The 17,139-nt window shown below is 53.4% G+C and overlaps 1 protein-coding gene across 4 annotated transcripts in view; it reads left to right on the top strand.

Annotated features, from left to right (window-relative positions):
• DUS2 (dihydrouridine synthase 2) overlaps nt 1-15,472 on the top strand; it is a 41,980-nt gene extending 26,508 nt beyond the window's left edge. For 2 of the 4 annotated variants that reach the window (XM_075576952.1, XM_075576953.1), the window contains exons 8-16: nt 44-109; nt 6,695-6,765; nt 7,566-7,652; nt 7,851-8,019; nt 9,981-10,102; nt 12,186-12,341; nt 12,462-12,549; nt 13,362-13,435; nt 14,632-15,472. In XM_075576952.1, the coding sequence (XP_075433067.1) occupies nt 44-109; nt 6,695-6,765; nt 7,566-7,652; nt 7,851-8,019; nt 9,981-10,102; nt 12,186-12,341; nt 12,462-12,549; nt 13,362-13,435; nt 14,632-14,839 (1,041 nt within the window). In that variant the 3' untranslated portion in view covers nt 14,840-15,472. The remainder of the gene's footprint in view (nt 1-43; nt 110-6,694; nt 6,766-7,565; nt 7,653-7,850; nt 8,020-9,980; nt 10,103-12,185; nt 12,342-12,461; nt 12,550-13,361; nt 13,436-14,631) is intronic. The other 2 variants (XM_075576954.1, XM_075576955.1) reach the window with 2 other exon arrangements.
• Nucleotides 15,473-17,139: the final 1,667 nt, after the last annotated feature.

Raw genomic sequence — 17,139 nt, 5'->3', positions numbered from 1 at the left:
GAGTCTTACAAAGGACTTCAAAGCTTCTTCTCTTCCCCCACAGATACTTAGCACCCTGGTCCGAGGCGTGTCCAAACCCGTGACCTGTAAAATCCGCATCCTTCCCTCGGTAAGAGCCACGTATGCGTTACTCCACAAGAACACAGTTTTATACACACAGCACATCCCACGCATGCGTTACTCCGCAAGAACACACTTTTATACACGGCACATACCACGTATGCGTTACTCCGCAAGAACACACTATTATACACACGGCACATACCACGCATGCGTTACTCCGCAAGAACACGCTATTATACACACGGCACATCCCACGTATGCGTTACTCCACAAGAACACACTATTATACACACGGCACATCCCACGTATGCCTTACTCCACAAGAACACACTATCATACACACGGCACATCCCACGTATGCGTTACTCCGCAAGAACACACTATTATACACACGGCACATCCCACGTATGCGTTACTCCGCAAGAACACACCATTATACACACGGCACATCCCACGTATGCGTTACTCTGCAAGAACACACTATTATACACACGGCACATCCCACGCATGCGTTACTCTGCAAGAACACACTATTATACACACGGCACATCCCACGCATGCGTTACTCTGCAAGAACACACTATTATACACACGGCACATCCCACGTATGCGTTACTCCGCAAGAACACACTATTATACACACGGCACATCCCACGTATGCGTTACTCCGCAAGAACACACTATTATACACACGGCACATCCCACGTATGCGTTACTCCGCAAGAACACGCTATTATACACACGGCACATCCCACGTATGCGTTACTCTGCAAGAACACGCTATTATACACACGGCACATCCCACGCATGCGTTACTCCGCAAGAACACCATTATACACACGGCACATCCCACGTATGCATTACTCCACAAGAACACACTTTTATACACACGGCACATCACACGTATGCGTTACTCCGCGAGAACACACTATTATACACACGGCACATCCCACGCATGCGTTACTCCGCGAGAACACACTATTATACACACGGCACATCCCACGTATGCGTTACTGCACAAGAACACACTATTATACACACGGCACATCCCACGTATGCGTTATTCCACAAGAATACACTATTATACACACGGCACATCCCACGTATGCGTTACTCCACAAGAATACACTATTATACACACGGCACATCACACGTATGCGTTACTCCGCGAGAACACACTATTATACACACGGCACATCCCACGTATGCGTTACTCCGCAAGAACACGCTATTATACACACGGCACATCCCACGAATGCGTTACTCCACAAGAACACGCTATTATACACACGGCACATCCCACGTATGTGTTACTCCGCAAGAACACACTATTATACACACGGCACATCCCACGTATGCGTTACTCCACAAGAACACACTTTTATACACACAGCACATCCCACGTATGCATTACTGCACAAGAACACACTATTATACACACGGCACATCCCACGTATACGTTACTCCACAAGAATACACTATTATACACACGGCACATCACACGTATGCGTTACTCCGCGAGAACACACTATTATACACACGGCACATCCCACGTATGCGTTACTCCGCAAGAACACACTATTATACACACGGCACATCCCACGTATGCGTTACTCCACAAGAACACACTTTTATACACACAGCACATCCCACGTATGCGTTACTCCGCAAGAACACACTATTATACACACGGCACATCCCACGTATGCGTTACTCCACAAGGACACACTATTATACACACGGCACATCCCACGTATGCGTTACTGCACAAGAACACACTATTATACACACGGCACATCCCACGTATGCGTTACTCCACAAGAACACACTATTATACACACGGCACATCCCACGTATGCCTTACTCCACAAGGACACACTATTATACACACGGCACATCCCACGTATGCGTTACTCCGCAAGAACACACTATTATACACACGGCACATCCCACGCATGCGTTACTCCGCAAGAACACACTATTATACACACGGCACATCCCACGTATGCGTTACTCCGCAAGAACACACTTTTATACACACAGCACATCCCACGTATGCATTACTCCACAAGAACACACTTTTATACACACGGCACATCCCACGTATGCGTTACTCCACAAGGACACACTATTATACACACGGCACATCCCACGTATGCGTTACTCCACAAGAACACACTATTATACACACGGCACATCCCACGTATGCCTTACTCCACAAGGACACACTATTATACACACGGCACATCCCACGCATGCGTTACTCCGCAAGAACACACTATTATACACACGGCACATACCACGTATGCGTTACTCCACAAGAACACACTATTATACACACGGCACATCCCACGTATGCGTTACTCCGCAAGAACACACTATTATACACACGGCACATCCCACGTATGCGTTACTCCGCAAGAACACACTATTATACACACGGCACATCCCACGTATGCGTTACTCCGCAAGAACACACTATTATACACACGGCACATCCCACGCATGCGTTACTCCACAAGAACACACTATTATACACACGGCACATCCCACGTATGCGTTACTCCGCAAGAACACACTATTATACACACGGCACATCCCACGCATGCGTTACTCCGCAAGAACACACTATTATACACACGGCACATCCCACGTATGCGTTACTCCGCAAGAACACACTATTATACACACGGCACATCCCACGTATGCGTTACTCCGCAAGAACACACTATTATACACACGGCACATCCCACGCATGCGTTACTCCGCAAGAACACACTATTATACACACGGCACATCCCACGCATGCGTTACTCCACAAGAACACACTATTATACACACGGCACATCCCACGCATGCGTTACTCCGCAAGAACACACTATTATACACACGGCACATCCCACGCATGCGTTACTCCGCAAGAACACACTATTATACACACGGCACATCCCACGCATGCGTTACTCCACAAGAACACACTATTATACACACGGCACATCCCACGTATGCCTTACTCCACAAGAACACACTATTATACACACGGCACATCCCACGTATGCGTTACTCCACAAGAACACACTATTATACACACGGCACATCCCACGCATACGTTACTCCGCAAGAACACACTATTATACACACGGCACATCCCACGTATGCGTTACTCCACAAGAACACACTATTATACACACGGCACATCCCACGCATGCGTTACTCCGCAAGAACACCATTATACACACGGCACATACCACGCATGCGTTACTCCGCAAAAACACACTATTATACACACGGCACATCCCACGTATGCGTTACTCCGCAAAAACACACTATTATACACACGGCACATCCCACGTATGCGTTACTCCACAAGAACACACTATTATACACACGGCACATCCCACGTATGCGTTACTCCACAAGAACACACTATTATACACACGGCACATCCCACGTATGCGTTACTCCACAAGAACACACTATTATACACACGGCACATCCCACGTATGTGTTACTCCACAAGAACACACTATTATACACACGGCACATCCCACGTATGCGTTACTCCACAAGAACACACTATTATACACACACTGCACATCCCACGTATGCGTTACTCCGCAAGAACACACTATTATACACACGGCACATCCCACGTATGCGTTACTCCACAAGAACACACTATTATACACACGGCACATCCCACGTATGCGTTACTCCGCAAGAGCACACTATTTTACACACGGCACATCCCACGTATGCGTTACTCCGCAAGAGCACACTATTATACACACGGCACATCCCACGTATGCGTTACTCCGCAAGAACACACTATTATACACACGGCACATCCCACGCATGCGTTACTCCGCAAGAACACACTATTATACACACGGCACATCCCACGTATGCGTTACTCCACAAGAACACGCTATTATACACACGGCACATCCCACGTATGCGTTACTCCGCAAGAACACGCTATTATACACACGGCACATTCCACGTATGCGTTACTCCGCAAGAACACGCTATTATACACACGGCACATCCCACGTATGCGTTACTCCGCAAGAACACACTATTATACACACGGCACATCCCACGTATGCGTTACTCCGCAAGAACACACTATTATACACACGGCACATCCCACGCATGCGTTACTCCGCAAGAACACACTATTATACACACGGCACATCCCACGCATGCGTTACTCCGCAAGAACACACTATTATACACACGGCACATCCCACGCATGCGTTACTCCACAAGAACACACTATTATACACACAGCACATCCCACGCATGCGTTACTCCACAAGAACACACTATTATACACACGGCACATCCCACGTATGCGTTACTCCACAAGAACACACTGTTATACACACGGCACATCCCACGTATGCGTTACTCCGCAAGAACACACCATTATACACACGGCACATCCCACGTATGCATTACTCCACAAGAACACACTATTATACACACGGCACATCCCACGCATGCGTTACTCCACAAGAACACACCATTATACACACGGCACATCCCACGCATGCGTTACTGCTCAAGGACACACTATTATACACACGGCACATCCCACGTATGCGTTACTCTGCAAGAACACACTATTATACACACGGCACATCCCACGCATGCGTTACTGCACAAGAACACGCTATTATACACACGGCACATCCCACGTATGCGTTACTCCGCAAGAACACACTATTATACACACGGCACATCCCACGTATGCGTTACTCCGCAAGAACACACTATTATACACACGGCACATCCCACGCATGCGTTACTCCGCAAGAACACACTATTATACACACGGCACATCCCACGCATGCGTTACTCCGCAAGAACACACTATTATACACACGGCACATCCCACGCATGCGTTACTCCACAAGAACACACTATTATACACACAGCACATCCCACGCATGCGTTACTCCACAAGAACACACTATTATACACACGGCACATCCCACGTATGCGTTACTCCACAAGAACACACTGTTATACACACGGCACATCCCACGTATGCGTTACTCCGCAAGAACACACCATTATACACACGGCACATCCCACGTATGCATTACTCCACAAGAACACACCATTATACACACGGCACATCCCACGCATGCGTTACTGCTCAAGGACACACTATTATACACACGGCACATCCCACGTATGCGTTACTCTGCAAGAACACACTATTATACACACGGCACATCCCACGCATGCGTTACTGCACAAGGACACACTATTATACACACGGCACATCCCACGTATGCGTTACTCTGCAAGAACACACTATTATACACACGGCACATCCCACGCATGCGTTACTGCACAAGGACACACTATTATACACACGACACATCCCACGTATGCGTTACTCCACAAGAACACACTATTATACACACGGCACATCCCACGCATGCGTTACTGCACAAGGACACACTATTATACATACGGCACATCCCACGTATGCGTTACTCTGCAAGAACACACTATTATACACACGGCACATCCCACGCATGCGTTACTCCGCAAGAACACGCTATTATACACACGGCACATCCCACGCATGCGTTACTCCGCAAGAACACACTATTATACACACGGCACATCCCACGCATGCGTTACTCCACAAGAACACAATATTATACACACGGCACATCCCACGTATGCGTTACTCCACAAGAACACACTGTTATACACACGGCACATCCCACGCATGCGTTACTGCACACAAGGACACACTATTATACACACGGCACATCCCACGTATGCGTTACTCCGCAAGAACACGCTATTATACACACGGCACATCCCACGCATGCGTTACTCCACAAGAACACACTATTATACACACAGCACATCCTACGTATGCGTTACTCCGCAAGAACACGCTATTATACACACGGCACATCCCACGCATGCGTTACTCCACAAGAACACGCTATTATACACACGGCACATCCCACGTATGCGTTACTCCGCAAGAACACGCTATTATACACACGGCACATCCCACGCATGCGTTACTCCACAAGAACACACTGTTATACACACGGCACATCCCACGTATGCGTTACTCCGCAAGAACACGCTATTATACACACGGCACATCCCACGTATGCGTTACTCCACAAGGACACACTATTATACACACGGCACATCCCACGTATGCGTTACTCCGCAAGGACACACTATTATATACACGGCACATCCCACGTATGCGTTACTCCACAAGGACACTATTATACACACGGCACATCCCACGCATGCGTTACTCCACAAGGACACCCATTATACACACGGCACATCCCACACATGCGTTACTCCACATGGACACCCATTATACACACGGCACATCCCACGCATGCGTTACTCCACAAGAACCCTTGCTTTTTAACTTGTTTACCCCAGTACCACGAACAGGTCAGGATATCCTTGATTCAGCACAGGTGTCTCAATCAGTGACGGGATCACCTGCGCTGAAGCAGGGATATCCTTAATACCTGACTTGTTGGTGGCCCTTGAGGACTGGAGTTGCCCGCCCCTGCTGTAGAGTGTTTCTGACCCTGAATACCTGTGCGCTCTCTTGCAGCTGGAGGAGACGGTAGCACTGGTGAAACGCATCGAGAGAACGGGCGTAGCTGCCGTCGCGGTGCACGGAAGGTGAAGACTCCGGTTACTGTCACTAGTGATGAAATGAGAACTGTACTCTGTAAAACGGCTAGAGGTTGTAAAAGGAGCCGTATTGATACTCTAGTACTGTTACTCTAGTACACCATTTTTTTTTTTTTTTTAAATCTCTTCCCCCTCCAGGATTGAAACTGGGGGTCCCCTGAGCCCAACACCTCCATTTACATCTCCAGGGACCCCTCGGTACCCGAGTTACTTACTGGTGAAGTTCCCTCCGGGGAAATAAAATGGCTGCCAAATCTTTGGCCAAATGGAAGCTGCAACATCCCTGGTTGTGACTTCCTATTGGACAGCCGTTTAATTTAAATCCCCGTTTTAAAAACTAGGGCGTATCTGGGGAATGCGGGGGGTTCAGCACGGTTCGGATCTGGAGACCCCTCCCTTCCAATCCTGTAAAACAAATGGTCAGTTAGGTTAGGGGGGTGGCTCATTTTAAACAGGTCACTTTTGTCCTAGGCTGGGCTGCCCCTTTAACCTTCTGAGTGCTGGCTGAGTGCCCCCAGTCTTCCGGACAGCGATACCACGTGTTCACTTGGGGTAGTCATCACGTGGCCCCCCAGGGACGTGAGCATTCAACGCGATTTCCCCCCTCACCGTACAAACGCCCATTTATAGCATGACCTGTCCTGGACACCCCGAGGTGCCGGCTTTCGTGATTTTCATCGCGTGTCGTGCGACAGAATCCTTTTAGCGCGGGGGGGGGGGGGGCGGGCGGGGAACATCTGTGGGCGCTGCGCTGATAACCACACTGCTAATGTGCTCTCTCTGCAAAGGAAGAAGGAGGAGAGGCCGCAGCACCCCGTACACTGCGACATTATCCGGGCGATCGCCGCCGCCGTGTCCGTGCCTGTGATTGCCAAGTAAGTCCCAATAACACACCTCTAGAATTCATGAGCCCAGTATAAAGGAAAGCCATCCCTGAATGGTTTGCTGGCTCTCTACTTTCTCACCGTATACGGATTTTCGTGTTGTGCATCCTCACTTTTCTTATTTATTTTTTAGCAATATTTCTCCCCCCCCCCCTCTCTCCCTCTGTGAATTGTCCGCCTCCCCGGCAGCGGGGGCTCACAGGAGCGGATCCGCGAGTTCGGAGACATAGCAGCGTTCCGCCGTGCCACGGGCGCTGCGTCAGTAATGGTGGCACGGGCTGCCATGTGGAACCCATCCATCTTCAGGCCGGAGGGTGCGCTGCCCCTGGGTGACGTCATGAGAGAATACATCAGACACGTGAGTCACACAGGAAGGGGAGGGGGTATAGTATGACACGCCCAGCGGGGAGGGGCCGCGCGGTTTCGCCCTTAGTACACTTTGCTGTCGGGGCGGGCGTGTTGCGGTAGCGAAGGATTAGGGGAATCTATATTTGGGTCGGTCGGTTTTGCTGGATTCTGGGTCCTGGGGATGCTCGCTTCGGACCGCGTGACCGGATCTATGTTAGCGAAACCGAACCGCCTTTCCGCAGGGTACGCCTCTACCTCTATAGCAAGGGGGAGACCGCTCGTACAGGGGGAGAGGGAGACCGCTCGTACTGGGGCTCGGGGAGAACGCTCGTACAGGGGGAGAGGGAGACCGCTCGTGCAGGGGGAGAGGGAGACCGCTCGTGCAGGGGGAGAGGGAGACCGCTCGTACAGGGGCAGGGGGAGACCGCTCGTACTGGGGCTCGGGGAGACCGCTCGTACAGGGGGAGAGGGAGACCGCTCGTGCAGGGGGAGAGGGAGACCGCTCGTACAGGGGCAGGGGGAGACCGCTCGTACTGGGGCTCGGGAGACCGCTCGTACAGGGGGAGAGGGAGACCGCTCGTACAGGGGGAGAGGGAGACCGCTCGTACAGGGGCAGGGGGAGACCGCTCGTACTGGGGCTCGGGGAGACCGCTCGTACAGGGGGAGAGGGAGACCGCTCGTACAGGGGGAGAGGGAGACCGCTCGTACAGGGGCAGGCGGAGACCGCTCGTACTGGGGCTCGGGGAGACCGCTCGTACAGGGGGAGAGGGAGACCGCTCGTACAGGGGCAGGGGGAGACCGCTCGTACAGGGGCAGGCGGAGACCGCTCGTACTGGGGCTCGGGGAGACCGCTCGTACTGGGGCTCGGGGAGACCGCTCGTACTGGGGCTCGGGGAGACCGCTCGTACAGGGGGAGAGGGAGACCGCTCGTACAGGGGGAGAGGGAGACCGCTCGTACAGGGGCAGGGGGAGACCGCTCGTACAGGGGCAGGGGGAGACCGCTCGTACAGGGGCTCGGGGAGACCGCTCGTACAGGGGGAGAGGGAGACCGCTCGTACAGGGGGAGAGGGAGACCGCTCGTACAGGGGCAGGGGGAGACCGCTCGTACAGGGGCAGAGGGAGACCGCTCGTACAGGGGCTCGGGGAGACCGCTCGTACAGGGGGAGAGGGAGACCGCTCGTACAGGGGGAGAGGGAGACCGCTCGTACAGGGGCTCGGGGAGACCGCTCGTACAGGGGGAGAGGGAGACCGCTCGTACAGGGGCAGGGGGAGACCGCTCGTACAGGGGCAGGGGGAGACCGCTCGTACAGGGGCTCGGGGAGACCGCTCGTACAGGGGGAGAGGGAGACCGCTCGTACAGGGGGAGAGGGAGACCGCTCGTACAGGGGGAGAGGGAGACCGCTCGTACAGGGGCAGAGGGAGACCGCTCGTACAGGGGCAGAGGGAGACCGCTCGTACAGGGGGAGAGGGAGACCGCTCGTACAGGGGGAGAGGGAGACCGCTCGTACAGGGGGAGAGGGAGACCGCTCGTACAGGGGCAGAGGGAGACCGCTCGTACAGGGGCTCGGGGAGACCGCTCGTACAGGGGCAGAGGGAGACCGCTCGTGCAGGGGGAGACCGCTCGTACAGGGGCAGGGGGAGACCGCTCGTACAGGGGCAGAGGGAGACCGCTCGTACAGGGGCAGAGGGAGACCGCTCGTACAGGGGCAGAGGGAGACCGCTCGTACAGGGGCAGAGGGAGACCGCTCGTACAGGGGCAGAGGGAGACCGCTCTTACAGGGGCAGGGGGAGACCGCTCGTACAGGGGCAGGGGGAGACCGCTCGTACAGGGGCAGGGGGAGACCGCTCGTACAGGGGCAGAGGGAGACCGCTCGTACAGGGGCAGAGGGAGAACGCTCGTACAGGGGCAGAGGGAGACCGCTCGTACAGGGGCAGAGGGAGACCGCTCTTACAGGGTAATCCCTCCCGCAGGCCGTGCGCTACGATAACCATTACAGTAACACCAAGTACTGCCTGTGCCAGATGTTACGGGAGCTGATGGAGTCTCCGTTGGGAAAGCAGCTTCACGCGGCACAGTCGACGCAGGATATCTGGTGAGCGCTGGTTGTGTCACCGCGGGCTCCCTGGCTTTCTGTCCCTCTTGTATCTACCTTTTGGTCTCTCTCTGCCTCCCTCTCTCTCTCTCTGCCTCCCTCTCTCTCTCTGCCTGCCTCCCTCTCTCTCTCTGCCTCCCTCTCTCTCTCTGCCTGCCTCCCTCTCTCTCTCTGCCTGCCTCCCTCTCTCTCTTTTTCTCTCTCTCTGCCTGCCTCCCTCTCTCTTTTTCTCTCTCTCTCTCTCTCTGCCTGCCTCCCTCTCTCTCTTTTTCTCTCTCTCTGCCTGCCTCCCTATCTCTCTTTTTCTCTCTCTCTCTCTCTGTCTGCCTCTCTCTCTCTCTGCGCCTGCCTCTCTCTCTCTGCCTGCCTCTCTGTCTCTCTTTGCCTCTACCTCTCTCTGCCTCTCTCTTTGCCTCTACCTCTCTCTGGCTCAATCCCCCTCTCTCTCTCTGCCTCTCTCTCGCTCTCTCGGCCTCTCTCTTTGCTTCTCTCTCCCACTCTGTCTCCACCTTCTCTCTGAAAACTTTATCAGAGAAGCATTTAGAAGCGTGTTATAATCCTGCTGTAACATGCGTACCCGAACGCGTACAATCTGGATGGTGGGCCATGTCGTACACTTAGTCTCCCAGTACTCCGCTTAGATTGCTAGCTCTGCGGGGCAGGGATTCCATTGTTAGTTACTGATAATAAGAATCTGTATAATAATTGCACAGAAATGATTAATATCATGGTGATAAGATGTAATATCGTTGCGGACGGGATACCGTTATGTTATTATTACTGCATGCGATAACGCCTAATTAATTGGGATCTAATTAATATCGATTCTTTTTCTATGGACAAACCTTACAAAGTCTGTCTCTTATTCGCCGTTCTCGCCAATAATCACAGACTAAGAATTCTCTTTGCTGGTTTTAACCCAGGGGCGGCCAACCGCAGTCCTCAACGGCCACCAACAGGTCAGGTTTTAAGGATATCTTCTGCTTCAGCACAAGTGGCTCAATCAGTGGCTCAGTCGAAGAGCCTGCTTCAGCACAAGTGGCTCAACTGATGGAGCCACCTGTGCTGAAGCAGGGATATCGTTAAAACCTGACCTGTTGGTGGCCCTTGAAGACTGGAGTTGGCCCCCGCTGTTTTAACCCTTTGCTGGATAGCGATGTGTTGCTGAGCGCACTGCCGAGGAAGGATTGTAAGCTGCGGGGCAGGGACTCCTTTCCATAATGTTACTTTTGTCTGAAGCCCTTATTGTTTTGTATTATTTGTCATTTATATTATTATGTCCCGTGTGTTACTGCTGTGACTCGCTATGTACATTAATGGCGCCATATAAATAAAGATATATATATATACACACACAAAGAGGTCTGTCAGTTTAAGGCTGCGGCCCTGTGGCGCTGACCGCGCTCATGCTTGAGTGGTGACATCACCAACTCTCCAAGCATGAGCGTGGGTGTCCTGTCCGATTTTACGAGCACACGCTGGGGGGGGGGATTCCATGGGGGGGCCAATTGAGCGTGCTTCAAACACACTTTTTTTGACTTCCCAAGTGCCAAGCTTCGGAGAGCGTGTGTGCCCGCGCACAAGCGTGCACCGCGTGAGCGGGGACGGCAGAATTCACTTTGCACAAAGTGAACTCGGCAAGTGCCGTCCGCTCAGCGCGGTCAGCGCCAGCGAGGCTGCAGCCTAAGGCCGAGTCCCCGCTGGTGCTGAGCGGGCGGTGCTTGCTGCTGTTTGTTAAATGTAATAGGGCAAGTTCCCGCTCATGCGGGGACTCAGCCTTAGACCTGTGTCCGCGGTGCAGAAACGCTGCCGCCTTGTGGCTGGGAGCCCACATTACATCCAGTCAAAATAACCCGTTTGACGATTTTTTAACCCGCCAACCCTGCGCCGCACAGCTCCCCGGTCTAGAAGCGGTTAAAAGTGCCATCTCTGATAATTAACCCCTTCTCTCCCCCCACCTCCCCCCCCCCCAAAAAACCCAATAATTCATCACAGCAATGTATGGGGCGGTGTGGTCATCGAGATACTCGGCCCCACTATACGACGGAGCCGCTGACCGCGTGCTTGCATGTTTTTGCCGCAGCGAGGTGTTCGAGATGAGTGCGTTTTACGAGCGCTGCAGAGCATCGCGGGAAGCCAGGAGAGCGTCGGGGGAGTCCGGGACTGGCGAGACGCCGGCGCAGGAGGAGAGCGAAGGAGAGGAGCCGGACATCGTACGTATGGCCGTCAGGTTCGACCGGTGAGAAAACGTTTAAATTAAGATCCTGCCGCCTACAGCGTGGGCAAAAGTAGAGTTTCCGGCCCGTTACACATTTATTGGCAGCGAAGGGGTTAAGCGTTTTCTGTCTTCCTCCTGCAGGCGGGAGTACCCCCCCCAGATCACCCCCAAAATGTTCCTGCTGGAGTGGTGCAGGAAGGAGAGGCTGCCCCAGCCCGGCTACCAAACCGTACGTAGGGGGGCAAGAGGGTGTGGCGAGAGAGAGGTGGGGCACGGGCGAGAGGGAGGCAGGGTGAGGGACGGGGTGTCAGAGCGTAGGTGAGAGAGAGACTGGATTGCAGACTTGTTCCTGCAGAATGAACTAAAGGGACTAAATACGTTATTCCCACCAACCCTCAAAACCGCACAGCGTGGCTTTCTGCCGCTCTGCGTGGCTTTCTGCCGCTCTGCGTGGCTTTCTGCCGCTCTGCGTGGCTTTCTGCCGCTCTGCGTGGCTTTCTGCCGCTCTGCTCTGCCGTGCTGCTCTCTGCTATTCTGCGCGGCTCTCTGCTGCACTGCTCTCTGCACGACTGCTCTGCCCGGCGTGGCTCTGTGCTGCTCTCTGCTGTGCGGCGCTGTGCTGCTCTGCTGCTCCGCGAGATGTGCAGGTTGTGATGCATTTCAGTGGAATAACAGAGATGTGGTTTATACCCGGCCTCTCCCGAACTCTGCATCGTCCCCTCCGTATCCTCGTGCACGTGAGGTACGCGTGTAACATACACACATGTCCTGCGCCTGCTCCACCATTCTATAACAAAGCGTCAGGAACGGCAAACGGACGAGGACCTTTGCTCATTGAACAGGTAGTGGATGCATGGAGCAGCATCCCAGCAAAGACTAATATTTCACTAACTGGGAAATAAGATATATTGGAGGCAGCCATCTTAAATGTGACCCACCCAAAAATACATAGTTGCTTTTTTCCCTTCCCTTTCTTTCCCGTTCCCTGCCCGGGAGCTGCTCCTTTTATCAGGCAAAGAAGAGGTTAATCTGTCTTCTCAGGTGCAGCGGCCGCTCGACAGATTCTTCCGCTCCGTGGTCACCGTGGACGAGAAAAGGTATCGCTCGACTTTGTGGTGAGTGCGGATTCCACTGGCATCAAAGGGGTTAAAAAGGCCAGCGTCTGGCGGGTTTCGTGATGGAGAGATGGGTAATAATAGCAAAGCATTTCTGTTCTAGAAAAGGACCACAGTGTACTGATGGCAGTGACAGGGTTAAGGGGTCAGTCCCTCCTAGGGGCAAAGTGTACTAATGGCAGTGACAGGGTTAAGGGGTCAGTCCCTCCTAGGGGCAAAGTGTACTAATGGCAGTGACAGGGTTAAGGGATCAGTCTCTCCTAGGGGCAAATAGTACTAATGGCAGTGACAGGGTTAAGGGGTCAGTCCCTCCTAGGGGCAAATAGTACTAATGGCAGTGACAGGGTTAAGGGGTCAGTCCCTCTTAGGGGCAAAGTGTACTAATGGCAGTGACAGGGTTAAGGGGTCAGTCCCTCTTAGGGGCAAAGTGTACTAATGGCAGTGACATGGTTAAGGGGTCAGTCTCTCCTAGGGACAAAGTGTACTAATGGCAGTGACAGGGTTAAGGGTTCAGTCCCTCCTAGGGGCAAATAGTACTAATGGCAGTGACATGGTTAATGGGTCAGTCCCTCCTACGGGCAAAGTGTACTAATGGCAGTGACATGGTTAATGGGTCAGTCCCTCCTAGGGGCAAATAGTACTAATGGCAGTGACATGGTTAAGGGGTCAGTCCCTCCTAGGGGCAAATAGTACTAATGGCAGTGACATGGTTAATGGGTCAGTCCCTCCTAGGGGCAAATAGTACTAATGGCAGTGACATGGTTAAGGGGTCAGTCCCTCCTAGGGGCAAATAGTACTAATGGCAGTGACATCTGGGTGATTGATTACACCAATAAGTATTTTTTAGTAAGTATATAAACACAGGGGGCTGAGGCTTTGGGGGGGGGGGGGGGATTTCCTCAGGCTGCTCCCTCTTGTGAGATATCCCTGTGTTCAACAAGAGATTGCTCAGGCAAAGCCCCCTCTCTCCCCCTCCCCTTATCGGCTCTCTGATAATGACGGGGGGAATATGGAATAAGGGTAATGAAAACATTTGACTGAGGAAGAATTGCAATTTGTAAGTCTTTGCTTTTAGCCTGGTTAGATTAGCTTACAAAAACCCCTTATATTGTGAATCTGTTTACAACGGGTCGGGTTTTTGGCCGGCTATGCGGGATTGCACCTTTTAAACGTCTCTCTCTGCTCCCTTCGCTCAGGGACAAGTCTAAGAAGTTGGCGGAGCAGTCTGCGGCCATTGTTTGCCTGCGGACCCTGGGCCTCCCCGAGGGGAGGCTGAGCGAGGCCGAGAGCGACCTGGTGCGCAAGAGAAAGCGCGAGCTCGCGGAGGACGGGGGGAGCCCGCGGGGGGTAGCGCTGAGCAAAAAGCACATCTGCAACGGAGAGGACGCAGAGGAGCTTCGATAACCGAACCAAGCCGTGGACCCTTGTGTGTGGGCGCGCGTGCCGCCATCTTTAAACGGCCCTGCACCCAGAGTGCTTTAGCCAAACTCTTTACAGGACTTGAACGTTGGTTAAGGGAGAGGGAGGCCGGGTGATCTTCATTTAATTATCTGCTGCCTTGTTTCCGGGTCGTGTGCGCGGCGCTATCTCTGCAGAGCGTGGCGAGGCGGCGGCGTTATCTGCCTGCCTGTCGGGTTCGGCGTTGAGGGAGGATTCGGTTGGTGGTTTGGTTGGTGGTTTGGTTGGTGGTCAGGGTGCGAATAAGCTAGGAAGATTGAAACGTTTGGTAGAAATGTCCTGCTGCGTTACCGGGAGCCACGGTGAGATCTCTGCGCCTGCCACGGAACCGGCTTCTCTATCCCCTCTGCCCACGGATCAGGGGAATCGTTACCATCTTTATCCCACTCGCCTGTCTCTTCTCTTCCATTTTGTTGCTTTTATTATTTTTTTGGTGGCCATTGCACAGTGCGTAGGGCTCTGCGTGACCACGCAAAACTCTGCACCAGCCCACGTGGCCACGCAACACTCTACGTGGTTGGACATTGCCTTAATAGGCTGGACAAAGTGTTATACTGGTAATAAAATCCTTCATGTTAATATCCCGTCCTGTGCATTTAGTTCAGCTTGCAGCCGGCCGTTACTCTGCGTGTTACAGGCGCGATACTCTGCGTGTTACAGGCGCGATACTCTGCGTGTTACAGGCGCGTAGCTCTGCGGGTTATAGGCGATTGGTCTTCGTATTATAGGCACTTTGCTCTGCGTGTTACAGGCGTGTTGCTCCGCGTGTTACGGGCGTGTTGCTCCGCGTGTTACGGGCGTGTTGCTCCGCGTGTTACGGGCGTGTTGCTCCGCGTATTACGGGCGTGTTGCTCTGCGTGTTACGGGCGTGTTGCTCTGCGTGTTACGGGCGTGTTGCTCCGCGTGTTACGGGCGCTTTGCTCCGCGTGTTACGGACGCTTTGCTCTGCGTGTTACGGACGCTTTGCTCTGCGTGTTACGGGCGCTTTGCTCTGCGTGTTACGGGCGCTTGGCTCTGCGTGTTACGGACGCTTTGCTCTGCGTGTTACGGGCGCTTGGCTCTGCGTGTTACGGACGCTTTGCTCTGCGTGTCAGGCTCTGCGCTGCAGCGTGTGTGCTCTGCAAGCACGAAGCTTTGTGCAGCGTGCGTTTCTCACCCGGCCGCGCTGTAATTACTTGCTCTGCAAACGCTGCGTGATTCAGAATAACGCCGATCACCATCCAGGATGTCGGGGGCTATATCCAGTCCTCACTGCAGCAATGAACATGTTCTCCCACACGCGGCCGGGACACGCGGCCGGGACACGCGGCCGGGACACGGGGCTTGTTTTTCTGAATCTCCTGTCCGCAGCTGGCTCAGACCAGCCTCTAATTATATTACTAACGATAGGGATGCTGGTGAATGCCGGGGTGTATATTGCCAGAGCCGGCCCGACCATTAGGCGAACCTAGGCGGTCGCAAAGGAGACGATGTCGGCGGAAAGAGAACGTTGGGACAGTGGCGGCGAATTTTAAGTTTCGCCTAGGGCGCAGGAAACCCCTTCCCCGGTCCTGTATATGGCCAGGGTATATCGGCCTGCAGAGATTACACTCTAAGTTTGGATGTCGGGGCGTGTGGTGATTACACGCAGTGTGAGGACGGGCCGTGGTGATTACACGCAGTGAAAACAGGGCGTGTGGTGATTACACGCAGTGTGAGGACGGGTGTATGGGGATTACACGCAGTGTGAGGACCGGGCGTGTGGTGATTACACGCAATGTGAGGACGGGGCGTGTGGTGATTACACGCAGTGTGAGGACGGGGCGTGTGGTGATTACACGCAGTGTGAGGACGGGGCGTGTGGTGATTACACGCAGTGTGAGGACGGGGCGTGGTGATTACACGCAGTGTGAGGACGGGGCGTGTGGTGATTACACGCAGTGTGAGGACGGGGCGTGTGGTGATTACACGCAGTGTGAGGACGGGGCGTGTGGTGATTACACGCAGTGTGAGGATGTGATTACACGCAGTGTGAGGACGGGGCGTGTGGTGATTACACGCAGTGTGAGGACGGGGCGTGTGGTGATTACACGCAGTGTGAGGATGTGATTACACGCAGTGTGAGGACGGGGCGTGTGGTGATTACACACTGCGTGTAGACAGGGCGTGTGGTGATTACACGCAGTGTGAGGACGGGGGCATGGGGATTACACGCAGTGTGAGGACGGGGGTGGGTATTACACGCAGTGTGAGGACGGGGCGTGGGG

This window comes from Ascaphus truei, chromosome 19, assembly GCF_040206685.1.
Source record: "Ascaphus truei isolate aAscTru1 chromosome 19, aAscTru1.hap1, whole genome shotgun sequence".
Classification (NCBI taxonomy): Eukaryota; Metazoa; Chordata; class Amphibia; order Anura; family Ascaphidae; genus Ascaphus; species Ascaphus truei.
This window is presented reverse-complemented; position numbering and strand designations above follow the sequence as displayed.